Source organism: Pan paniscus, chromosome 18 (assembly GCF_029289425.2).
Source record: "Pan paniscus chromosome 18, NHGRI_mPanPan1-v2.0_pri, whole genome shotgun sequence".
Classification (NCBI taxonomy): Eukaryota; Metazoa; Chordata; class Mammalia; order Primates; family Hominidae; genus Pan; species Pan paniscus.
The window spans coordinates 15,937,217-15,964,111 of record NC_073267.2 but is presented as its reverse complement, the minus strand read 5'-3'; the positions used below and the strand labels follow the sequence as shown (position 1 = coordinate 15,964,111).

The 26,895-nt window shown below is 45.7% G+C and overlaps 1 protein-coding gene across 15 annotated transcripts in view; it reads left to right on the top strand.

Moving 5' to 3' along the window:
- The first annotated feature begins 639 nt into the window (after window positions 1–639).
- Window positions 640–26,895, top strand: part of CEP20 (centrosomal protein 20) — a 39,550-nt gene continuing 13,294 nt past the window's right edge. For 2 of the 15 annotated variants that reach the window (XM_057299996.2, XM_055099401.2), the window contains exons 1-3: window positions 13,959–17,393; window positions 21,733–21,930; window positions 26,052–26,136. In XM_057299996.2, the coding sequence (XP_057155979.1) occupies window positions 17,366–17,393; window positions 21,733–21,930; window positions 26,052–26,136 (311 nt within the window). In that variant the 5' untranslated portion in view covers window positions 13,959–17,365. The other 13 variants (XR_010110489.1, XR_010110488.1, XR_010110482.1 and 10 more) reach the window with 13 other exon arrangements.

Sequence of the window (26,895 nt, the reverse complement as noted above, 5' to 3'; positions counted from 1 at the left end):
TGTCCAGGCCACATCCTGCCCAAATTGCAGATTTGTGGGTGAAATCAATGATTGTTGTTATTTTAAGCCACTAAGTTTTAGGACAGTGTGTTGCATAGAAACTCGTGCTGTCCAACCTGGCTAACTTTGTGAAACCTCATCTCTACTAAAAACACAAAAATTAGCCAGGTGTGGTGGCACACGCCTGTAATCCCAGCTGCTTGGGAGGCTGAGGCATGAGAATTGCTTGAACCTGGGAGGCAGAAGTTGCAGTGAGCCGAGATGGTTCCACTGCACTCCACTAAAAATACAAAAATTAGCCAGGTGTGTTGGCACAAGCCTGTAACCCCAGCTACTTGGGAGGCTGAGGCATGAGAATTGCTTGAACCTGGGAGGTGGAAGTTGCAGTGAGATGAGACGGTGCCACTGCACTCCAAACTGGGCAACAGAGCAAGACGCCATCTCAAAAAAAAAAAAGAAAAAGAAAGAAAGAAACACATGCTGATATGGAAGCCTTCCATAACCACCAACCTAGGCTAGGTTATGGCCCCTGACTGTCTCAGAATCTCTGCATTTTTCATTATAGTATTTATCTGAGTTTGTAATTAAATATTTGATGAATTGCTGCCCTTTCTCTTGGCCAGTGAGCTCTATGTGAGTAGAGACCGTGTTTACTTTTTTGAGACAAAGTCTTGCTCTGTTGCACAGGCTAGAGTGCAGTGGTGTGATCTCAGCTCACTGCAACCTCCACTTCCTGGGTTCAAGCGATTCTCCTGCCTCAGCCTCCCAAGTTGCTAGGATTACAGGCATGTGCCACCACCATGCCCAGATAATTTTTGTATTGTTACTAGAGACGGGTTTTGTCATGTTGGCCAGGCTGGTCTCGAACTCCTGACCTCAAGCGATCCACCCACCTTTACCTCCGAAATTGCTGAGATTACAGGCATGAGCCACCTCACCCAGCCAGGATCCTGTTTATTATATTTACTCTAGTATCCTTAGTGCCTGGTACATAGTAGATGCTCAATAATATCTTTCGAATGAATGAATTCATGAATGAAAGGTTAAAATGCAAAGAGATTTAGGGTCCAAGTGGAGGGTTCCTAGGGTCTTCCTAGTTGAGTAGGAGACAGAGTGACCAAAGAGCAGGTGGAAGATGGAGGTGAGGTAGAGGATTTGCGGAGAATGGAGAACATCTGGGAAGGGGAGAGGAAGGATGAGGAATTTGACAAGAGAAAACTGGAGCATAAATATGTTCTTACACACCTAATCCAGGCCGTCTGGTGTCGAGGCGACAAGAATGGAGACCATGGAGGAGTGGAGTGGACTGGGCTGTGACCTGCCAAGGGGGGAATGGTGAGGAAATAGCCACTTTTGTGTGTGTGTGTGTGTGACACGGTCTAGCTTTGTCCCCCAGGCTGGAGTGTAGTGGCATGATCTCGGCTCACAGCAACCTTAGTCTCCCGGGCTCAAGTGATCCTCCCACCTCAGCCTCCCAAGTAGCTGGAACTGCAGGTGGGTATCACCATGGTCAGCTAATTTTTGTAATTTTTGTACAGATGGGGTTTCACCATGTTGCCCAGGGTGGTCTTGAACTCCTGAGCTCAGGTGATCTGCCCACCTCAGCCTCCCAGAGTGCTCAGATTACAGGCATGAGCCACTACGCCCAGCCCACTTATCGAGTGCCTATTATGTCCTAGGCACTGTGCTAAGTTGTTGCATGCATTAGTTCATTTTATTTATTTATTTATTTATTATTTAATTAATTTTATTTTTTTAAATTTTATTTATTTATTTAATTTAACTAAGTGCTCTTCATGCATTAGTTCATTTTATTTATTTATTTATTTATTTATTTATTTATTTATTTAATTTTTTTGAGACAGAGTTTCACTCCTGTTTCCCAGGCTGGAGTGCAATGGTGCCATCTTGGCTCACTTCAACCTCCGCCTCCCAGGTTCAAGTGATTCTCCTGCCTCAGCCTCCCAAGTAGCTGGGATTACAGGCACCCGCCACCACACTTGGCTAATTTTTGTATTTTTAGTAGAGATTTAGTAGAGTAAAGTGCTGGGATTACAGGCGTGAGCCACCGCGCCAGGCCCATCTTATTATTATTATATTATTATTATTATTCTCATTATTATTATTATTATTATTATTATTAGTTTTTGAGATGGAGTCTAGCTCTGTCACTCAGGCTGGAGTGCAGTGGCACAATCTCAGCTCACTGCAACCTCCACCTCCTGGGTTCAAGCGATTCTCTTGCCCCAGACTCCTGAGTAGCTGGGACTACAGGTGCAAGCCACCACACCTGGCTAATTTTTGTATTTTTAGTAGAGACGGGCTTTCGCCATGTTGGCCAGGCTGATCTCGAACTCCTGACCTCAGGTAATCCACCCGCCTCGGCCTCCGAAAGTACTGGGATTACAGATGTGAGCCACCGCACCTGGCCCATTAGTTCATTTTAGCCACGATAATATCCCAGGAGTTAGGTACTATTATGGCCTCCTTTTAATAGCTGTAGAAATGGAGGCTCAAGAACGTGTGTGGTGGCTCACACCTGTAATCCCAGCACTTTGGGAGGCCAAAATGGGTGTAATACTTGAGGTCAGAAGTTTGAGACCAGCCTGGCCAACATGGCAAAACCCCATCTCTACAAAAATACAAACATTATCTGGCATGGTGATGCATGCCTGTAATCCCAGCTCGTCAGGGGGGCCAAGGCAGGAGAATTGCTTGAAGCCGGGAGGCAGAGGTTGTAGCAAGCCAAGATTGCGCCACTGCACTCCAGCCTGCACAACAGATGGAGACTCCAACAAAGAAAGAGAGAGAGAGAGAGAAGGGGAGGGGAGGGGAGGGGAGGAGAGGGGAAAGGGAAAGAAAGAATGAAAGAAATGGAAGCTCAGAGAGGTGCTTTTTTTTTTTTTTTTTTTTTTTTGCCCAAAGCCACACAGGTACCCAGGATTCACCATCCAGTTCAGTGTAACAACAGAGCTTGCACAGATAACCAGGATGCTGCAGTGGGGCTCTAGGTGGAAAATCAAAGCTTCAAGGAGATCAGGGACATGTGTGTAAGAATCTTCTCACAAACCAGTGCAGCAGGGAGGGTCCAGTCATGGAATCAGGTGCCACCTCACCTGGCTGAGTTCAAGATTGGCTCTAACCCAAATCACCTGCAAGACCTTGAGCAACATACTTAACCCTTCTCTGCTTCAATTTTATTTTTGTTACATTGATCGAAAGTCAGAAAGGAAAGGAAGTCCTCATTGGTACAGAGGTTAGGAAAATTGGAAGAGATTTTGGAGAGGGTATCAGGTTTATCCTACATTCTTTATCAGCATGAAAAAGTCCTCCTTTGGGCTTTTTATTTGTTTTGATTTTTGTTTTTTGTTTTTGGGGTTTTTTTGAGACAGAGTCTTGCTCTGTCGTCCAGGCTGGAGTGCAGTGGTGTGATCTCGGCTCACTGCAGCCTCCGCCTCCCAGGTTCCAGCAATTCTCCTGCCTCAGCCTCCTGAGTAGCTCGGACTACAGGCGCCCACCACCATGCCCAGCTAATTTTTGTATTTTTAGTAGAGACAGGGTTTTGCCATGTTGGCCGTGCTGGTGTTGAACTCCTGACCTCAGGTGATCCACCCACCTCGGCCTCCCAAAGTGCTGGAATTACAGGGTTGAGCTAGCCAAAAAAGTCTTCACTTGGTTAAGCACAGTGGCTCACACCTGTAATCTCAGAACTTTGGGAGGACAAGGTGGGAGGATCACTTGAGGCCAGGAGTTCAATACCACCTTGGGTAACATAACAAGAATTTGTCTCTACAAAACATTAAAAAATAAAAAAAAATTAGCCAGGTGTTGTAATGGTATGCACCTGTAGTCCCAGCCACTCAGGAAGGTTGAGGTGGGAGAATCGCTTGAGCCCAGGAATTCAAGGCTACAGTGAGCTATGATTGTACCACTGCACTCTAGCCTGGGCGACAGAGCAAGACCCTGTCTAAAAAAAAAAAAAAAAAAGGCCGGGCACAGTGGCTCACGCCTGTAATCCCAGCACTTTGAGAGGCTGAGGCGGGTGGATCACTTGAGGTCAGGAGTTTGAGACCAGCCTGGCCAACATAGTGAAACCCCATCTCTACTAAAAATACAAAAAATTAGCCGGGCGTGGTGGTGGGTGCCTGTAGTCCCAGCTACTCAGGAGGCTGAGGCAGGAGAATCACTTGTACCCGGAAGGTGGAGGTTGCAGTGAGCCAAGATCACGCCATTGCACTCCAGCCTAGGCAAGAAGAGCGAAACTGCATCTAAACAAAACAAAACAAAAAACTCTTCACGCTAGGATCTGTGAGTTCATAGAACAACTACACATCATAGATTTGTCTAGTCCAGCCCAAGTATCAAATACTCTGTCTACTTGCTGGACAGATGAAACTAAAGGACCTTGAACCGGGCGTCAGACTGTTTTTGCATCTGGCCAAGTCTCTTTCCAGCTGTTTGACCTTGGGCAGTTCCCTTTAACTCCCTAAGGCTTGCTTTCTTCATCTTAAAATCAGGATGACAGTAGCATCTACCTCTTGAGATCGCGTGAGAAATAAATGCAATGATGCATGAATAATGTTTCATACTGTATCTAGTATAGGGTGAGTACTTCTTCAAAAATAACAGCCACACCTTTTCCTAGGATTGCATGCAATGCAATAATATTGCAAATAAAGGCGGTTGTTGTTTTCTTCCTTAATAAATCAGGAGAGAATTAGGATTCTTTTGGGATTCAGACTAATCTCTTTGAACCAGCAGTTTGGATTTGGTTGCCATAGTGTCCTGGGCCATGAATGGCTGATAGAGAGACATGTCATATTTTCAACAGTTGCCTTGACTTGTCTGATGAGATGCCGTTTCTATTAAGTAGCTGTCTCCAATTTGTAAAATTCCATCTGTGGCTTTCCCCAACCCTTATTTTCCAACAGCCTCTCACTCCAGATCCTAAGAAAAGGCATATCTACCTGGAAGAAAAGAACTAAATCTTGGTAAAAGACATTTACCTTTTCTGAACTCAACCTTTAGTTTTTGTTCAACTGAGTTCCCCTGATAAAATGCATTTCAGCAAGATTTACTCCCAGAATTTCTTTATCTCTAATGCTTTTAGTAAAGAAGGCATTGAATGAATTTATTGCTCATCCCTCTGAAAGTGACCTGAGAATGTCAATGTACCTGGAGGATTTATTTTACTTCCTCTAAAGGACTGACAGTAATATCCAGCACCTTCCCCCCACTAAAAACATTCCACTTTGAGGCCAGGTGCAGTGGCTCATGCCTGTAAGCCCAGCAATTTGGGATGCCAAGGCGGGAGGATCGCTTGAGCTCAGGAGTTTGAGACCAGCCTGGGCAACATAGCGAGACCCCATCTCGATTAAAGAAAAAAAGTCCACTTTGAAACCTCTGGGCAGAGTGCAGTGGTTCACACCTACAATCCCAACAATTTGGTAGGCTGAGGCAGGAGGATCGCTTGAGGTCAGGAGCTTGAGACCAGCCTGGACAACATAGTGAGAACTTGTCTCTACAAAAAAAAAAAAAAATTTTAATGAAACTTCTCACGTGACAATTTTAATCATGAGAACTATGTACATGCCACAGTCTGGAACTTGGGATCTCAAATGGTCATGGATTCCGTGTTCTCAGTCCCCATACAGAAGGGAGGAGGGCTGGCCTTTGGACTCCCCCAAATCTGGGTTTGAATCCCAGCTCCACCACTTTAAGTCTGGTTGCTCTGGGCCAGTTATTTAATGTTCTCTAAACATCAGTTTCGTCTGTGAGATGAGCTACCTTGCAGGACTTCATTCGGTCCTTCTACAAATATTTGTTCTACCGGAGCAGAGCGGGATAACAAGGCATCTGTCCTGTAAAGCAGTCCATTGGGCACCCAATGTGAAACAGAGCCTCAGCCCCACATAGGCTGCAATGCCACAGTGTGGACCAGGGTCAGGGAATTCTGGGGAGCTCTGAGGGTGCCTACATTCCTGCTGTGCTCCTGGCACACATTGAGGAGAACGCCCTCTGCTCTGAACTTACTGAGTGATGAGTCACCCTTGAGCACCTGAGGAAGTGGAGCAAGTAGACCACAGGCAGCCCGGACCTGCCCCTGGTTTCTAGGATTGAGTCACAGCCTCCCTGGAAGACTTGAAAGAGAGATCAATTCGATCAAGGCTCCTGGGCTGGATCAAAGCCTAGGAAGTGGGGGAAAGGGAGGAGGAAGTTGGGCTTCTCCACGGTCCCAGCAAAGGCCTCAGCCTACAAATATTCTACAGATATTTGAAGAAGGACTGAATGAAGTCCCGCGAGGTAGCTTATCTTACGGATGTAACTGACATTTAGAGAACGTTAAGTAACTGGTCCAGAGCAACCAGACTTGCAGTGGTGGAGCTGGGATTCGAACCCAGATTTGGGGGAGTCCAAAGGCCAGCCCTCCTCCCTTCTGTATGGGAACTGAGAACAAGGAATCCAAGATTATTTGAGATCCCAAGTTCCAGACTGTGGCATGTACATAGTTCTCATGTTTAAAATTGTCATGGGGAAGCCGGGCGCTGTGGCTCATGGCTGTAATCCCAGCACTTTGGGAGGCAGAGATGAGTGGATCACTTGAAGTCAGGAGTTCAAGACCAGCCTGGCCAACATGGCGAGACCCCATCTCTACTAAAATATATAAAAATTAGCCAGGCGTGGTGGTGGGCACCTGTAATCTCAGCTACTCGAGAGGCTGAGATGAGAATCACTTGAACCTGGGAGGCGGAAGTGGCAGTGAGCTGAGATCGCACCATTGCACTCCAGCCTGGGTGACAGAGTGAGACTCCGTCTCAAAAAAAAAAAAATTGTCATGTGGGAAGTTTCATTTTTTAAAAAAATGTTTTCATAGAAACAAGGTCCTACTATGATGCTCAGGCTGGTCTCAAACTTGCGGCCTACAAAGGCCTCAGCTTACTCCCTCAGCAAGCTCTGCCATTGAGGCGATCCTACAGAATTGTCTCATACTGGGGTGAGAGGGCTGGAACTTGATACCCCAGCATGGACCAGGCATCGGAAGCGGCCTCCCCTCGAGCCAGGGGTATGACCTCGGACCTGGGAGAAGGGCATTGGTGATGTACCTCTGTTGGAAGCTTCCTTTATCTCTATGCCCCTCCCTCTTCTCAGACCTTCCACCCCCCAAGATACATTTGAGAAGAAGAATCGAATTAGCCAGGAAAGCTTTAGGAAGAAATGACATTTAAACAGACCTGGAGACCAGGCACGGTGGCTCATGCCTGTAATCCCAGCACTTTGGGAGGCTGAGGCAAGTGGATCGCTTGAGCCCAGGAGTTTGAGACCAGCCTGGCCAACATGGTGAAACCGCATCTCTACTAAAAATACGAAAAATTAGCCAGGTGCAGTGGCGCACACCTGTAGTCCCAGCTACTCGGGAGGCTGAGGCAGGAGAATGGCGTGAACCTGGGAGGCGGGGCTTGCAGTGAGCCGAGATCGCACCACTGCACTCCAGCCTGGGCAACAGAGCGAGACTCCGTCTCAACAACAACAACAACGACAACAAAAAGGTAGACTGAGACCTGGAGAATGAGCAGAAATTAACCAGAACAGGAGGAAGTTTCCAGGCTGGGGGATGGGCACATGCAAAGGCCCAGTAGAGAGGGAGTTGGGGGAGAGAAAAGAAGAGAGGAGGGCGAGGGAGAAGAAAGAGGAGGAGGGGGAGGAGATAGAAGGGGAGGAGGTTGAGGAGGAGGAGGAGGGCTGGGAGGAGGAAGGAGGAGGAGGAGGGCTGGGAGGAGGAAGGAGGAGGAGGAGGGCTGGGTGGAGGAGGGAGGAGGAGGAAGAAGATGAAAGAGGAGGAGGGGGATTGGGGAGCAGAAGAAGAGAAAGGAGGAGAAGGAAGAGAGAGAGTTTGGGGGAGAGAAGGAGGGCAGGGGGAGAACAGAGAAGTGTCTGCAGTGAAACTGAAACAACCGAAAACGGCTAAGCAACGTTGGATGAGTGGAGCAGAACTGGGGTCAAGTTGCACTGACTCAGCCATTTACTCAGAAGCAACTTCAACCCTCCAAACCTCAGTTTCCATCTGTAAAACAGGCATGATCACATCTGTCTCTCAGCTGTCTTCAGGATGCCATGAAACGACACACACACAATAAGGGCACCATCAATGTGAGTTGCTCTTTCTTATTATTATTGGCTATAGCTGAAAAAAAAATAATGGTTAATCTGTTAATAATATACCTGTGGCCTAGAAAAAGTATGAAAAAGAATTCAAGAGTGGACAAATGTTTTCTTCAAGTGCCGGGTAAAATATTTTAAGTGAGTTCTGTTGCAGCTTCTCAATTCCTCTGTTGCCGTGTAAAAGCGCCCATAGACAATGCATTAAGAAACAGGCAGGCGGCCAGATGCGGTGGCTCACGCCTGTAATTAATCCCAGCACTTTGGGAGGCTGAGGTGGGCAGAATGCTTGAATCTAGGAGTTCAAGACCAGTCTGAGCAACATGGCGAAACCCTATCTCTACAAAAAATACAAAAAATTAGCTGGGCATGGTGGCATGCACAAGTAGTCCCAGCTACTTGGGAGGATGAGATGGGAGGATTGCCTGAGCCAGGGGAGGTTGAAGCTGCAGTGACCCCTTATCATGCCACTGCACTCCAGCCTGGGTGAGAGTGAGAACCTGTCTCAAAAAAAAAAAAAAAAAAAAAAGTGGGGGGCATGGCTGTGTTCTAATAAGATTACAGGCTGGGCATAGTGCCTCATGCCTGTAATCCCAGCACTTTGGGAGGCTGAGGTGGGAGAATTTGTTTGAGACCAGGAGTTCAAGACTAGCCTGGGCAACATAGCGAGACTCTGCTTCTACAGAAAATAAAAGAAGTAGCCAGGTGTGATGACACACACCTGTAGTCCCAGCTACTCAGGAGGCTGAGGTGGGAGGATCCCTTAGACTGGGATGTTGAGGCTGCAGTGAGCTGTGACTGCACCACTGCAGCCCAACTTGGGCGACAGAGTTAACCCCTGTCTGGAAAAATAAAAAAAAAGAAAAACAAAAGATTTTACATTTCTACAAACATTTTATATTTCTACGGAAAAAAAAAAGAGAGAGAAAAAAAATGTGCACCTCTCGCATGTCACACATGGATTACCACTCGCTCCCACTATTTGTTGGTCCAGCCACATTTCCAGAATTGTGTGGGTGCCTGAAGGGTCAAAAGGACTCCTATAGGCAGCCTATGGGGCATGGCGCTAGACGGGTCCTCAACAACGAGCAAGAGATACTCAAGACAGTGAAGAGGAGGGGCTATTGGGCTGTACTTGCCCACAGCTGGTTGTGCACAGTAATGCATGTACATAGTTAAAATTTAAAATTAGGCTGGGCACGGTGGCTCACACCTGTAATCCCAGCACTTTGGGAGGCCGAGACAGGAGGATCACTTGAGGTCAGGAGTTCGAAACCAGCCTGGCCAACATGGTGAAACCCTGTCTCTACTAAAAATACAAAAATTAGCCAGGCATGATGGTGTGCACCTGTAATCCCAGCTGCTCAGGAGGCTGAGGCACTAGAATTGCTTGAACCTGGGAGGCAGAGGTTGCAATGAGCCCAGATTGTGCCACTGCACTCCAGCCTGGGCAATAGAGCAAGACTCAGTCTCAAATAAATAAATTAATTAATAAATTAAAATAAGTCTATGGACAAAAGTAAGGCTGGGTGTGGTGTTTTATGCCTGCAACCCCAGCCCTTTGGGAGTTCGAGGCAGGAGGATTGCTTGAGCCCAAGAATTTGAGATCAGCTTGAGCAACATGGTGAGACCCCATCTCTACAAAAAATAAAAATAGCTGGGCGTGGCGGCACGTGCCTGTGGTCCCAGCTACTCGGGAGGCTGAAGGATCGGTTGAGCCTGGAGGTCAAGGGTGTAGTGAGCTATGATGGTGCTATTGCATTCCAGCCTGGGCAACAGAGACTGTCTCAAAAAGAAAAAAAAAAGTAAGTCTCCATTGAACACTGACCCTCAATCACCAAGTCCTCACCAGAGGACATTTTTTATTTTTTTGAAACACAGTTTCACTATGTTGCCCAGACTGGAGTGCAGTGGTGTGATCACTACTCACTGCAACCTGGACCTCCCAGGCTCTGCAGGTCTTCTCACCTTAGCCTCTGGAGTAGCTGGGACTACATGTTCACTCCTACACGCCTGTCTAATTTTTGTAATTTTTTTTTTTTTTGTAGAGATGGGGTTTCACCATGTTGCCCAGGCCGGTCTCAAACTTCTGGGTTCAAGCGTTCATCCCGCTTTGGCCTCATAAACTGTGGGGATTATAGGCATAAGCCACTGTGCCTGGCTACAAGTTCTTTTTTTTTTTTTTGTGAGATGGACTTTAGCCTTGTTGCCCAGGCTGGAGTGCAGTGAAACGATCTCGGCTCACTGCAACCTCTGCTGCCTGGGTTCAAGTGATTCTCCTGCCTCAGCCTCCTGGGTAGCTGGGATTACAGGCAGGTGCCACCACACCTGGCTAATTTTCCTGGGTAGCTGGGATTATAGGCATGCTCCATCATGCCTGGCTAATTTTTATATTTTTAGTAGAGACGGGGTTTCACCATGTTGCTCAGGCTGATCTCAAACTCCTGACCTCAAATGATCCACGCTCCTCGGCCCCCCAAAGTGCTGGGATTACCGACGTGAGCCACCGCGCCCGGCCTACAAGTTTTTACTTCACTTGGGCAAACACCTAGTTTTGGGATTACTGGGCCAAGTGTACCTATGACTTAATAAGCAATTGCCAAACTGCTTTCCAAAGTGACTATACCACTTTGTCTTCCCACCAGCAGTACATGTGTGTTTGCCAACAGTATTGTCAGTAGTCTTTATTTTAGCCTTTCTGAAAGGTGTGCACAGTTTTTTCTACTATCAACAGTGAATGAATATTCTTATACTTATATCCTTTGTAAGTAGGTGTGATTATATCTGTAAGATACATTCTTAGAAGTAGATTTGATGAGTCAAAGGGTGTGAAAATCTGATTAGATATTGACAAACTGCCTTCTGGATGGTGGTGTTGATTGCCTACCTACCAATTATGTATGGCAGTGCCTGTTTCGACATATCCCCAGCAATTCAGTGTGTTACTCAATGTCAGTGCATGTTTTTAATGTATGTATAAAGGTATTTATTTTTTCAGAGATGGGGTCTTGCTCTGCTGCCCAGGCTGGAGTCCACTGGTGCAGTCATAGCTCACTACAGCCTTGAACTCCTGGACTCAAGCAATCCACCTGCCTCAGCCTCCTGAGCAGCTAGGAATACAGGTGTGTGCCACCATGCCCAGCTACTTTTTTTTTTTTTTTTAAAGACATGGGTTCTTGATTTGTTGGCTTGGCTGGTCTCAAACTCCTGGCTTCAACTGATCCTGTCGCTTCAGCCTCTCAAAGTGCTGGGATTACAGGCATGAAGTGCTGTGCCTGGTCATTAGTACATGTTTTTTGTTTGTTTGTGAGACAGAGTCTTTCTCTGTCGCCCAGGTTGGAGTGCAGTGGCGCATTCTCAGCTCACTGAAACCTCTGCCTCCCGGGTTCAAGTGATTCTCATGCCACAGCCTCCCAAGTAGCTGGGATTACAGGTGTGTGCCGCCACACCCAAATAATTTTTTGTATTTTTAGTAGAGACAGGGTTTCACTATGTTGACCAAGCTGGTCTTGAACTCCTCCTGGCCTCAAGCAATCCGCCTGTCTCAGCCTCCCAAAGTGCTGGGATGACAGCCATGAGCCACCACACCTGGCCAGTATGTTTTTAAATACAATTTTACTTGAGACAATTGCATGTAAGTATCCATCTCATAGGGTTGTTGGTGAATACTTAATGTAAAGCTTTTAGAGCAGTCGTTGCCATACAGAGAGTATAATGAATGTTAGCTACTGTATGATTACCACTGCCAATCAGTCAATCACATTATTATTTGCCTCTCTCTCCGAGTTCCTCATCAACATATTCAGGAGTTTTTTGGATATAAACTTTCTCAAACCGTGTTTTTGCTCTGCTCGCACATCGACACACCAATAATCAACACAGAATACTTCTGTGGACCCCAGAAATGTGTGGGGAAATCCCCCCACCAGCAAGTATACAATTTTTTTTTTTAGGTTTAGCCTCACTCTGTCACCCATAGCATGATCTCTGCTCACTGCAACCTCTGCTTCCCAGGTTCAAGCGATTCTCCTGGCTCAGCCTCTTGAGTAGCTGGGATTATAGGTGCATGCCACCACACCCAGCTATTTTTTGTATTTTTAGTGGAGACAAGGTTTCACCACGTCACCAGGCTAGTGTGGAACTCTTGACCTCAAGTGATCCACCCACCTTTGCCTCCCAAAATGCTGGGATTACAGACTTGAGCCATTGCGCCTGGTCAGCAAACAATCATTTCTGCAGCTGATGCCAGCTGGGTGTCCTTCAATTTAAGTCTGACATCTTCGACCTGAAAATAGTGTCATTTCCCACAGGGTGAGAGCTCAGTCCCCAAGACTGCCCTCCTTCAGACACCAGTCGCAAGTCTGTCTGGGCCTCTGAAACTTCTGATGGACCGCCTTCAAGTTGGAGCTTCCACAACCCCCATTTTGGGTTCCATTAATTTGCTGGAGTGGCTCGAAGAATTCAGGGAAACTTAATTTTGTCTATACAGATGAAGTGACACATAGGGCAAAGTATAGGGGAAGGGGTGTGGAGCTTCCATGCTTTCCCTGAATGCAACACCCTCCAAGAACTTCCATGTGCTCTGCTATCCAGAAGTTCTCCCAACCCAGTTCTCTTGGGTTTTTATGGGACACTTTATTACATAGGTGTGATTGAACACCGTATAGAAATGTGATTGGACAGGCCAGGCGTGGTGGCTCACGCCTGTATTCCCAGCACTTTGGGAGGCCGAGGCGGGCGGATCACCTGAGGTCGGGAGTTCAACACCAGCCTGACTAACATGGAGAAACCCCATCTCTACTAAAAATACAAAATTAGCTGGGTGTGGTTGTACATGCCTGTAATCCCAGCTACTTGGGAGGCTGAGGCAGGAGAATTGCTTGAGCCCGGGAGGCAGAGGTTGCGGTGAACCGAGATCGTGCCATTGCACTCCAACCTGGGCAACAAGAGTGGAACTCTGAAAAAAATTAGCCAAGCATGGTGGTGCACACCTGTAATCCCGGCTACTTGGGTGGTTGAGACAGGAGAATCGCTTGAACCCAGGAGGGAGAGGTTGCAGTGAACGGAGACTGTACCACTGCACTCCAGCCTGGGCGACAGAGCAAGACTCCGTCTCAAAAAAAAAAAAAAAAAAAAGAAAGAAATCTGATTGGACAGAAAGTGCATGATCTAAACCCAGCAAAGCCTGTCTGCTCAGACTTTTCTTGGCCTCTCTGTGCAGCATTTCTTCCTTGAGGGTAGCGGGCAGAACCCTTTCTGGAATGAGGGTCTTTTGACCCACAGTCAGATTAGAGTCCTGCTTGGGGCAGGTCAGAGGTGGACAGGAGAAGATCAGAGAGGGAGATTCTGTTTCCTGAGGGCTAAATGGCTCAACATTATAATGAGGTGAAAGGGAGTTAGATGCCAGGAATCGTGGAGATGAAAATCAATACCTATATCATAACACCACAGGAGTGCTTTTTCTGAGGGACTTAAAAATACCACCTATGGAATTTAGTTAATCCCCAAAAATCTCTTGAAATGCTGGCCAGGTATTCAGTCACTGTGGTTTTACAGAGTAGAGAAACAAGATAGGACCTTTTCAAGGTTACAGAACAGATATGTGTCCCATAATCAAAAATTAATCCAGTCAAAAATTAATCTAGTTTGGAATAGGAAGAGATTCCTCTAGGTTACAATCACTTTCACACTTTTCTGATGGCTGATCACTTTAAGAAATACAACAGGTACCAGAGCACACATGTGTACCTGAAAGGAAAGTTCTAGAAAACCATACTTCTATGTTTTCTATTTGTTACATTCCATTTCACTGAAAACGTACTCATGGGGATCTACTAAAAAATAGATTTCAAAACCTACTATTTGGTTAACCAGCAGTTTAAAGAGCATTATCCTAGACTCTAGGTCAAGATACTCTGCCTGGCCCCCCCTTTTTTTTTAAGTCTCAAGAAAAAGAGAAAAAGGAAAGAGAGAGAGACAGAAAGAAAGAAAGAAAGAAAGAAAGAAAGAAAGAAAGAAAGAAAGAAAGAAAGAAAGAAAGAAAGAGAAAGAGAGAGGGAGGGAGGGAGGGAAGGAAGGAAGGAAAGAAGGAAGGAAGGAAGGAAGGAAGGAAGGAAGGAAGGAAGGAAGGGAGGGAAAGAAAAGGCATCTCCCCTTGTCACCAGGCTAGAAATGCAGTGGTATGGTCGTGGCTCACTGTAGCCTCCACCTCCTAGGCTCAAGCAATCCTCCTGCCTCAGCCTCCCGAGTAGCTCGGACTACAGGGACACATGCCAGGCTAATTTTTTGTTTTGTTTGCTCGTTTTTTTTGTTTGTTTGTTCGTTTTGGTTTTTTTTGACACGGAGTTTCACTCGTCGCCCAGGCTGGAGCACAGCGGCGTGATCTTGGCTCACTGCAACCTCCACCTCCCAGGTTCAAATGATTCTCCTGCCTCAGCCTCCCGAGTAGCTGGGATTACAGATGCCTGCCACCATGCCCAGCTAATTTTTGTATTTTTGGTAGAAATGGGGTTTCACCATGTCAGCCAGGCTGGTCTCAAACTCCTGACCTCAGGTGATCTGCCCTCCTCGGCCTCCCAAAGTGCTGGGATTACAAGCGTGAGCCACCGTGCCTGGCTGTTTGCTCTTTTGTTTTGTTTTGTTTTGTTTTGAGTCGGAGTCTTACTCTGTTCCCCAGGCTGGAGTGCAACCTCTGCACCCCTGGCTCACTGCAACCTCTGCCTCCTGGGTTCAAGCAATTTTCCTGCCTCAGCCTCGCGAACAGCTGGGATTACAGGCCCCTACCACCACGCCCGGCTAATTTTTGTATTTTTAGTAGAGATGGGGTTTCACTGTATTGGCCAGGCTGGTCTTGAATTCCTGACCTTGTGATCTGCCCGCCTCAGGCCTCCCAAAGTGCTGGGATTACAAGCGTGAACCACCGCACCCGGCCTTGTTTGCTCGTTTTTAAAGACAGGTTCTCCCTATGCTGCCCAGGCTGTTCCCCCTCCCTTTAAAAAAATAGTTAACAATTATTGATTGTATATTTCAAAATAACTAGAATACTTGTAATGCTTCCAACACAAAGAATGTTTGAGGTGATGTTTATCCCAATTGCCTTGACTTGATAATTACACATTGTATATGTGTATCAAAATATCACGTCCCTCCCCATAATTGTGATATATCAATTTTTCTTTCTCTCTTTTTCTTTTCTTTTTCTTTTTCTTTTTCTTTTTTTTTTTTGAGAAAGGGACTCACTCTGTCACCCAGAGTGGAGTGCAGTGGTACAATCAGCCATCCAGGCTCAAGTGATCCTCTCTCCTCAGCCTCTCGAGTAGCTGGCATGTACCATCATATCTGACTAATTTTTTTTTTTTTTTGTAGAAATGCGTCTCATGTTGCCCAGCTTGGTCTAGAACTCCTGAGCTCAAGCAATCCTCTATCCTCAGCCTCTGGAGTAACTGGGACTACAGGCATGCACCACCGCGCCCAGCTAATTTTTTGTATTTATTTTGGAGAGATGGGGTCTTGCATTGCCCAGGCTGATCTCAAACTCCCGAGCTTAAGCAATCCTCCCTCCTCGGCCTCCCAAAGTGCTGGGATTACAGGGATGAGCCACCGCACCTGGCCAATGTATCAGTTTTAAAAACAATAGGCATGGAACCAAAAGTATGCTGGAAGTTCCTCGGAAAGAGGTTTCCTTGCTCTTAGGTGGTTTTTTTTTTTTTTTTTTTTTTTTTTTGAGGCGGTGTCTCGCTCTGTCGTCCAGGTTGGAGTGCAGTAGCGCGATCTCATCTCACTGCAACCTCTGCCTCCCAGGTTCAAGCGATTCTTGTGCCTCAGCCTCCCAAGTAGCCGGGATAACAGGCTCCTGCTACCACGCCCGGCTAATTTTTGTACTTTTTTTTTAGTACAGACGGGGTTTCACCAGGCTGGCCAGGCTGTTCTCGAACTCCTTACCTCAGTCTCCCAAAGTGCTGGGATTCCAGGCGTAAACCACCGTGCCCTGGCAGCTCTTAGGCGTACTTTTTTTTTTTTTTTTTTTTTTTTGAGACGGGAGTCTCACTCTGTCGCCCAGGCTGGAGTGCAGTGGTGCCACCTCGGCTCACTGCAAGCTCCACCTCCCGGGTTCACGCCATTCTCCTGCCTCAGCCTCCCGAGTAGCTGGGAGTACAGGCGCCCGCCACCACGCCCGGCTAATTTTTTGTATTTTTAGTAGAGACAGGGTTTCACCGTGTTAGCCAGGATGGTCTCGATCTCCTGACCTCGAGATCCGCCCGCCTCGGCCTCCCAAAGTGCTGGGATTACAGGCATGAGCCACCGCGCCCGGCCACTCTTAGGTGTACGTCTAATCGATGTTTATTATTTAGCCAAGTGTTTGGAGCTCACCGGCATTACAACTGGAATCATGCAACCTCACACTCAGTTTAGGGTACATTATTCCCCTGTTCCTTTTCCTTTACTTCCATGGGATGTTGGAGCTTATTCCTTCATTAGTTAGTTCCATAAAAAGCTCCTGGACTCCCTACATGCACTGTGTAAGTGCGAGTGGAAGAGGACAGGCTGGTGACCTTGGTTAAGTCTCTTCAGCGATGGAGGACTCTGTTTCCTTCATTGTAAAAACGGCGTGATCATAAGGAAATAATGCGCTAAGGCGTCACAGTAAGTGCTTAATACAGTGGTTCTCGAGGTGTGATCTCCAGACCGACCAGCAGTACCAGTACCACCTGGGAACTCGATAGAAATGCAAATCCTAGGGCCTCACCCCAGATTTACAGAATCAGAAACTCTATGGGGAGGACTAGCAAACAATCCGTTTAAACAAGTCTTGGAGGTGATGAGGATTCATGCTCAAGTTTGAGAACCGCAGGGTTAATAGGTGGTAACTACTAGCAGTTGGTACTTGAGGCTGCAGAGACAATGAAAAACTCAGCTGGCTAAACTTAAGCACTAAGGTGCCAGCAGCACCCCACAGGGCTCTCAACTGCCTCAGTCCCCGCCCTCCCTGCCGTCTCACTCAACTGGGCCTTCCGAGAGCGCTCGCTGATTGGTGGAGTCTCTGGTCGACATTCACCACCCACTCAACCGCAGAGCTCATAAACTGAGAGGGGCGGAAGTAGGCGGGGCGAGAGCTGTGCGCCTATTGGCTACAGACCACGCCGCAGGGTGAGTGGGGCGGAGCTGCGCGTGCGCAGGGCCGCGGTGCGGCCCTGGCGGCCGTTGAAAAATGGCGACTGTGGCGGAGTTGAAGGCTGGTGAGTGTGAGCAGGGAGGCCTCCACATGGGAAGCGTCGGGCCTTCATCTTGTGGAAAGGATGGGATGGGAGGAGAGCGCGCGGAACACATGGGTTGGCTTTTACAGGCGTCATTCTTCGGTGTGAGGGCCTGCGGGGAGCGTCTGGCTGCTGTCTCGGCCCGTGCGCGGGGAGCTCTTATGGGGAAGAGGTTGCCCACTGGCGAGTTTTAAGCCAGTTTGGAGCTAAAGGAGGAGTTGCGTAATCTTCAGGCATCTAAGAGGCCTACAGGCCTGCATCTTGGGCCCCTGGCGCATCTTCTTGGACCCTGCCGGGGGCTGGAGGACTTGGACCAGGCTTGGCACTCAGGGCTGATGACTACAATTCCCACAACCCCTATTGGGTTAGGCACTGCCGTAAACAATTTGCTTGGTTGTCTCGTTGGGTCCTTACAACAACCTGTTAAGTAGCCCTCCCCTCCCTGCTTTTTTTTTTTTTTTTTTTTTTAAAGAGAGGGTCTCTCTGTCGCCCAGGCTGGAGTGCAGTAGCGCGATCACAGCTCACTGCAGCTTCGAACTCCGGGACTCCAGCTATCCTCCCACCTCAGCTTCCAGAGCAGGTGGGAATACAGGGGCTCTTCACCACGCCCGGCTAATTTTTCTATTTTTTGTAGACACGGGGTCTTACTGTCGAACTCCTGGTCTCAAGCTATCCTCCTGCCTTGGCCCCCTCAAAGTGCTGGGATTACAGGTGTGAGCGCCTGGCCCCTTTTTCATCGGAAGAAACTAGAGGCAAAAAGTTTGCTGGCCTGGCCATTCTCCTGTCTTTTCAGGAAAAGATACTCTAAGCTAGTTATGTGTGAGTCATTAATGACATTTGTACACTGTTTACTTTGAAGCAAATGTCCAGACAAGTAATCGTAATAATAGTTATCATTGAGCCTCATGTGTTAGGCTCTACTCAACTCAGCCTGTGTGTTATCTGATTGTAACAACCCTATGCCCATTTCATAGACTGGGAAACGAGGTACTGAGAAGTGAAATAGCTCAAAGTGATTTCACTGGAAAGAGACACAGCATGGGAACCTAGTTGTGACGCACTGGAGCGCCAGGTCTTAATCACTGAGCAAGATTGCTGTCCAATAAATAAAACCAGTTCCACTTTGCAGGGAACCCAGGGTTTAAACTAGTAATTCTTAGAGATTTTAGGGAGGAGACGTGTATAAAAGTGTGTATTTGGGGACAGGGCTGGTGAACAATCATAAAACAGAACAGGCATGCATCTGTCCACAAGAACAGACTTCACATGAGTCTACAGATCCTGTTCCCAGGGAAATACACATCACATGTAATATTGCATACATTTTCAGAGGATTTAAAGGTACACTTGGAATGGGCCAAGCACAGTGGCTCATGCCTGTAATCCTAACACTTTGGGAGGATCGCTTGAGCCCAGAAGTTTAAGACCAGCCTGGCCAACGTAGTGAGACCCCATCTTTATTTAAAAAATAAAAATTAAAAAAGAGAGCCGGGCATAGTGGCTTGTGCCTGTAGTTCCAGCTACCCCACAGGCTGAAACAGGAAGATCGCTTGAGCCCAGGAGATAGAGGTGACAATGAGCTACAGTGGTGCCACTGCACTCCAGCCTGGGCAACAAAATGAGACCTTGTCTCAAAAAAAATACAAATTAAAAAATAAAATAAAAAAGGTACTCTTGAAATATAAGCGAGGTTAAGACCTTTCCGAAGAAGTTTTGATGGCCCAGTGTTCTAAGCATAATAGAGGGAAAGGTAAAATGCTATGGACCTCCAAAAGAAACCCGGTGAAAACTTGTTTGCCAGCCAGTTACCTTACATTTTATGGGCTTTTACCTTTTTAAAGCACGATCACGTTTTTCCTTCTTACTTGGTTCTATCTTTGAGAGGTAGAGCTCATTATTTTAGAGAAGGCAACTGAGGCATGGGTTGGTAATCCACCACTGAGGTGCTGATGAGACATGCTAGCTTTCCTCATTCCACTGTCACTAATTCTCGTTTCTCTGTCCAGTTTGAGGCTGTCCTGTGTGCAATACAGAGTAATTGGGACAGGATCCTTGCCAGTGACAAAATCTCTCCATCCAATTTCCAAAGATGGAATTAGAGAATAGGGGTTCAGTTATGATTCTAAGAGTACAATAAGGCTGTACCTTCCTTTTATGGGCCTGTTACAAACTCTGATCGGGTGATAACTGTACTTAACCTATCTGCAAGAAGATTGAAGGGATGCTTTAAAAATGAGGGGAAAGAAAGGTCAAAAGTCAGTGAAGATTCTATCTCTTTAGTCATATGATCCAGGGTTATTGTTGACGTTATTTATTGAAGCTTAGAAAGATCTTATGTCCATACTGACTTGGATAAGCTCCTGGGCTCTCTTTATGGATTTTTGTTATTGTGGTGTACTTACTTGGTGCCTTTGGCAGGGTGCAGAACAGTGTTAAACTACACTGATTTCCCAGTAGTGTACAGCAATGTATTATAATCTTTCTAGGTGACACCTACTGAGCTCTTGCTCTGTTCTTGACTCTGTGGATGAGATGTGTTCATTCTCTGAAGTTGTCATTTAGCCAGTAGGAACTGTTTGAAAATAAAAGTTGTAGATCACTACAAGGGATGGTGCCAATTCAGTCCTAAGATCCCCATTATCTATACTAAGTATGTACAGCCAAATCCCATGATCATAACTGCTTTGTCATGGTGACCCTGGCTAATCAGTAAGTTAGATTTCCATTCTGCATACACATCCCTGACTCCTTAAGATGGCATTGATACAGTCACGTGCTAGATTTCTAACTAGGCTTAAAATTTCAGAATCCTACCGTTCTAAGGAATTAACTCATAGTTGTCTTTAAAACAACGAGGCCAGTGGGCGCAGTGGCTCATGCCTGTAATCCCAGTACTTTGGGAGGCTGAGGCGGGTGGATCACGAGGTCAGGAGATGGAGACCATCCTGGCCAACATAGTGAAACCCTGTCTCTACTAAAAATACAAAAATTAGCCAGTCGTGGTGTCGCACACCTGTAATCCCAGCTATTCGGGAGGCTGAAGCAAGAGAATTGCTTGAACCAGGGAGCCTGGAGATTGCAGTGAGCCGAGATCGTGCCATTGCACTCCAACCTGGCGACAGAGCGAGATTGTTTCAAAATAACAACAATGAAAAACCCAACACCTTTTCACTCCCTAAAGGGTTGTGGATTATCAAAGGTTTGTGTTTTGTTTTTGGTTGGTTGGTTGGTTGTTTTAAACAGAGTCTCACTCTTTCGCCCAGGCTAGAGTGCAGTGGCACCATCTCAGCTCACTGCACCCTCCACCTCCCAGGTTCAAGTAATTCTTGTGCCTCAGCCTCCCAAGTTGCTGGGACTACAGGTGCGTTCCACCACACCCGGCTAATTTTTTGTATTTTTTTAGTAGAGAGGGGGATTTCACCTTGTTAGCCAGGACGGTCTCGATCTGCTGATCTCGTGATCTGCCCGCCTCAGCCTCCCAAAGTGCTGGGTTACAGGCATGAGCCACCATGCCCTGCCATCAAGGTTTTTACAGACTTCTTTTATGGAATGTAGTTGTTTTCTTTAATCATCTTTCTAGACCAGAGGTTGTTAGTGACAAGCAGAACCTGTGTGCAGTGGCAGACACTCTTGAAAATATATGAGAGACTGGGGCTTAAGTTCAGGTCGCAGTAAGCAACTATAATCCTATCCCCCGCCTTTTCCCCTCACTAAAGAATTATGTATTGGCCGGGCACGGTGGCTGACACCTGTAATCCCAACACTTTGGGAGGCTGAGGTGAGTGGATCACGAGGTCAGGAGATTGAGACCATCCTGGCCAACACAGTGAAACCCCGTCTCTACCAAAAATACAAAAAAGAATTAGTTGGGCGTGGTGGCATGTGCCTGTAGTCCCAACTACCCTGGAGGCTGAGGCAGGAGAATTGCTTGAACCTGGGAGGCAGAGGTTGCAGTGAGCTGAGATCGTGCCACTGCACTCCAGCCTGGGTGAAAGAGCGAGACTGTGTCTCAAAAAAAAATAATAAATAAAATAAAAAAGAATATGTATTAGACTACAGCCCCTGACAGTGCTGATGATGTAGGAATAAACTTGAATTTGCTCAAATATATTAAGACTAAATCACTGCAACATGAGAACTATATGTTTTAGTATCAACATGGCTGGTAGTAGTGTAATTGTTTAATAATTTGTCACAATGTTTAGATTAAGAGCTGCTTGAGAGCTGTTTTTGTACCATTTACCTTTTCAACATTTCAAAGTATGCCTAAGAATGACAAATTTACTCTGTAACTGAAGCCTTAATATTTTATATCGAACAGTTTTAAAGGACACCTTGGAAAAAAAGGGGGTATTAGGGCATTTAAAAGCAAGGATCCGAGCTGAAGTTTTCAATGCCCTAGATGATGACCGTGAACCCCGACCATCATTGTCTCATGAAAACCTTCTAATTAATGAATTAATTCGAGAGTATTTAGAATTCAACAAATATAAGTATACAGCATCTGTCCTCATAGCAGGTAAGTGGTTATTATTTATCACATAAAATCTGTTTCTCCCCTTTCCCCAATTCTCAGAAACTGTTTATCCTAGAAATCTAATTCCCTTACCAGATAGTGCCATCTGGGTGACTGGGACACAAAAATCACATGGGTTCTTTCTGTAGCTTAAACAGATTCTTACAAGAGAAAATACATAACTAAATAATGACTTAAACTAGGCATATACTTGGAAAAATCATCTATAATTCCTGTAACCGAGAATAAACAATCGTTGACGTTTTGTCCTGTTTGCCACCAGTTTTTTCCTGTGTATTAAGCTTTAAAAATATACGCTGATTAAGTATATTATTTGTTAAAAAATAGGCTGGGTAGGTGGCTCACACCTGTAATCTCAGTGCTTTGGGAGGCCGAGGCAAGATTACTTGAGCCCAGGAGTTCGCGACCAGCCTGGGCAACACAGGGAGACCCCATCTCTGGAAAAGAGTTTTTAAAATTAGCCATGCATGGTGGCACGTGTCTGTTGTCCTAGCTGAGGCTGAGCAGGGGTCGGGGAGGGGGTGATCATGTGAGCCCATGTGCTCTGGGCTTTAGTGAGCCATGATCGCATCACTGCACTCCAGTCTGGGCAACAGAGAGAGACCCTGTCTCTTTTTTCTTTTTCCAGAGACAGAATCTCGCTCTGTTGCAAAGGCTGGACTGCAGTGGTGCGATCATGGCTTATTGCAACTTTCACCTCCTGGGCTCAAGCAGTCTTCCTGCGTCAGTCTCCCGAGTAGCTGGGACCACAGGTGCATGCCTCCATGCCCAGCTAAATTTTTTTATTATTTATAGAGATGAGCTCTCACTATGTTGCCCAGCCTGGTATTGAACTCCTGGGCTCAGGTGATCCACCTATCTCACACTCCCCAAATGCTGGGATTACAGGCATGAGCCACTGCACCCAACCCCTGTCTCTCTTTTTTTTTTCTTTCTTTTTTTTTGAGACGGAGTCTCACTCTATTGTGATCTCAGCTCACTGCATCCTCCGCCTCCTGGGTTCAAGCAGTTCTCCTGCCTCAGCCTCCCGAGTACCTGGAACTACAGGTGTGTGCTACCAGGCCCGGCGAATTTATGTATTTTTTAGTGGAGACGGGGTTTCACCATATTGGACAGGCTGGTCCAACTCCTGTCTCTTAAAAAAAAAAACTGTCCCTGTCTATATATAGATATGTAGATATATGTCTATTTGTGTGTGTGTGTGTGTGCGTGTAGATAGATAGATAGATAGATAGATAGATAGATAGATAGATAGATATAATGGAGATAAAACTTTGAAATATTACTACTATGTAGTGCTTAGGTACATTTACAAATGTATGTATCTAAAAGCATGGTATTTATAAAGGACTAGGCTGGTATATTAGGTTGTTTTTGGATTGCTATAAATAAACACCTGAGACTGGGTAATTTATGAAGAAAAGAGGTTTTTTTGTTTGTTTGTTTGTTTGTTTGTTTGTTTTGAGACAGAGTCTTGCTCTGTCACCCAGGCTGGAGTGTGGATTGATCTCGGCTCACTGCAACGTCTACCTCCTGGGTTCAAGTGATTCTCCTGCCTCAGCCTCCCAAGTAGCTGGGACTACAGGCCATGCCCGGCTAATTTTTTGTATTTTTAGTAGAGACGGGGTTTCACCGTTAGCCAGGATGGTCTCAGTCTCCTGACCTCGTGATCCGCCCGCCTCGGCCTCCCAAAATGTTGGGATTACAGGCGTGAGCCACCGCACCCGGTTGAAGAAAAGAGGTTTACTTGGCTCACGGTTCTGCAGACTGTACAAGCATGGCACTGGCATCTGCTTAGCTTCTGGGAGGCCTCAGGGAGCTTTTGCTCACTGCGGCAAGCACGTTACATGGTGAAAGCAGGGGCCAAGGGTGGGGAAGGTTAGTGCCACACACTTATAAATGACCAGTTCTCATGAGAACCCACTCACTGTGGTAAGGACAGCACCAGGCCAGGAGGGATCCACCCCCATGACCCAAACAACTCCCGCCAGGTCCCACTTCCAACACTGGGGAGTGCATTGCAACATGAGATTTGGGCGGAGACAAATATCCAGACTCTAGCAGCGGGAAACTCCAAACTCATCCTAGTGATAGGAGGCAGAGGATGATATTGGGGGTTGGGGGTGGGGAGATAAAGATAAATTCCCTTTATCTGTTGAATTTTATTTCTTGAGAAATAAATTTGCTCTTCAAGTGTAACAGTTATTGAGTGGTGAGAATATTTTTAATATCTTCTGCTGACTTTTTAAATGTCTTCTTTCAAAAAAGTGAGGAGAGACTGGATGGATATAAATAAGTCAGAATCCTGGTTACCCCTGGACTTGGTGGGGTGGGGGATGCAGCTGGGGGTTGGTCTGAGGCACCCTGAATGTGTGTCATCGGATTCCCTCGTTTCAGGTTCCATCTCTGCTTTGACTACTTCATGCCTCAGCAAAGAAGCGAGGCCAGGAAGTAGATTTTGCAAGAGAGAATGAATACTTTGTGAAGTTAGAATTTTTCATTACAGATCCTTTATTTAATATTAAACATACGTCTGAACTTCATAAAGACTCATGATTTTTATGGTTTAAGGATCTTTGATATCAGCATCTCTGCTTTCCTTTGTTTGTTATAGATGGCTGTATGATACCAGTTACACCCAGAAAAGAAGAAATTATGAAAATAGTGGGGACTTGGGCTTCACTAGAATGAAATATAGTGACAGTAGTCAAGTTTTCATATTAAATGGTTTGGCTTTTTTTAAAAAACTGGGATATAATTTACATACAATAAAATTTACCTTTTAAAGTGTACAGTTCTATACTTTAGTCAAATGCCTGCAGTTGTGTAATTACTACCAGATCACAATCAAGATATCACCAGCCTTTTTGGCACCAGGGACCGGTTTTGTGGAAGACAATTTTTCCATGGACCCGGGAGGATGGTTCGGGATGATTCAAGCATACTCCATTTATTGTGCATTTTATTTCTATGATTATGTTGTAATATATAATGAAATAATTATAACTCACCATAATGTAGAATCAGTGGGAGCCCTAAGCCTGTTTTCCTGCAACTAGATGGTCCCATCTGGGGGTGATGGGAGGCAGTGAGAGATCATCAGGCCTTAGATTCTCATAAGGAGTGCACAGCCCAGATCCCTCGCATGCGCAGTTCACAATAGGGTTCACGCTTCTATGAGAATCTAATTCTGCCAACAGGAGGCAGAGCTCAGGCAGTGATGCTAGTGATGGGCAGCAGCTGTAAACACAGATCAAGCTTCCCTCACTTGCTTGCCCACTCCTCACCTCCTGCTGTGTGGCCCAGTTTCTAATCTGTGGCCCAGGGGTTGGGGACCCCTGCTGTAGATGGAACCGTACATGATGCAGCCTTTTGAATCTGCCTTTTTTCATTTAGTGTAATACATTCAGGATTCAGCCATGTTTGTTTTTCCTTTGAACACTGTTCTATTGTGTGGCTGTGGTAGTTTGCTCATCTATGACCAGTTGATGGGCATTGAGTTGTTTCTAGTTTTAGCAGTTAGGAATCGAGCTGCCATAAACATTTACATACAGGTTTTTGTGAGAACATAAGTTTTCATTAATCTTGGGTAGAAAGCTTAAGAGTGAGATTGCTGGGTTGTGTGGTTAAATGCACGCTCACCTTTATAAGAAAACTGCTCAACTGTTTTCCAAAGTGCCTGTACCATTGTGCTTTCCCACCAGCAAAGTGTGAAAGTTCCAGCTGCCCCACACTTCAGGTTAACTTTAATTTTTATTTATAAGTATTGTCACCAAGTGGATATTCTTTTCAAAAATAAGTTATTGATAAACAGACTTCCAAAATTTAGTATTATAATTTGGATATAGAAATGGTATTTTTCCAACCAAACACTGGGGAATTTAAAAAGTGAATTTATGTTAAACTGTATTAAGACATGCATTTAACAAAAGAGATATTTTGAAAGTCATAAAATCACAGGCAATTTGATCTGTCTTGGTGTGTGTTGTCATCATTCTTCCAAAATCTAAAAAGTGTGTGTCTGGTAAATGTGATTCTTTTCAAAATCTTATTTGCTTTTTAGTTTAATAGACTCAGTGTTCTCATGAATTTATTTCTCCCAGAATCTGGTCAACCTGTAGTTCCATTGGACAGACAGTTTCTCATCCATGAACTAAATGCATTTGAAGAATCAAAGGATAATACAATGTAAGAATTTTTTTTAAAGAAGTTTCCACATATTGTATTGAGTCATAATTGCACCATGGTGGTTTTACTTCATTTTAATTCAAGTATTTATTCAGATCTAGTGTGTGTCAAGCATTGTCCTAAATCCAGGGTGTGCAGCAGTGAATAAGTCAGATGAGATCTGTGTTTGCTGAAGCTAAAATTACATGGCTTCAGAGTGACTAAGCATCTTCTTTCTGGAGTTAGCTCCTTTTGACTTCTTGATCCTTTGTCCTTCTAAGGCTTTTTTTTTTTTTTTTTAATTTATAATTTCAACTTTTATTTGTATTTTCAAATTATTTTTGTAGAGGCAAGGCCTCGCTTTGTTGCCCAGGCTGGTCTCGAACTCCTGACCTCAAGTGATCTTCCTGCCTTGGCCTCCCAAAGTGCTAGGGTTGCAGGTGTGAGCCCCCCATGCCTGGCCTCTGAGACTTTGCCTTGTCAGTTGTTTTCTTCATATTTAACTCTTCCTTCACTCCAACTTAGGAATGTACTCAGATCTCTCCTCTCCTAAAAAAAAAAACAAAAACAAAAACAAAAACTATGAACTTCCAACCCCAAGCTTCTGCTTGAATACCTTTTTCTACCAAGATTACTGAATCAGCCCACTGCTTTCGTTGCTATTACTCTGTCCTTTGCCCTCTGTGTACCTCCTCTCACCAACTATGCTCTTGAAAAGGAGGATGACCACTTTCTAGTTTTCTTAGTTTTTTTCTATTTCAGTGTTTCTTAAACTTTTTC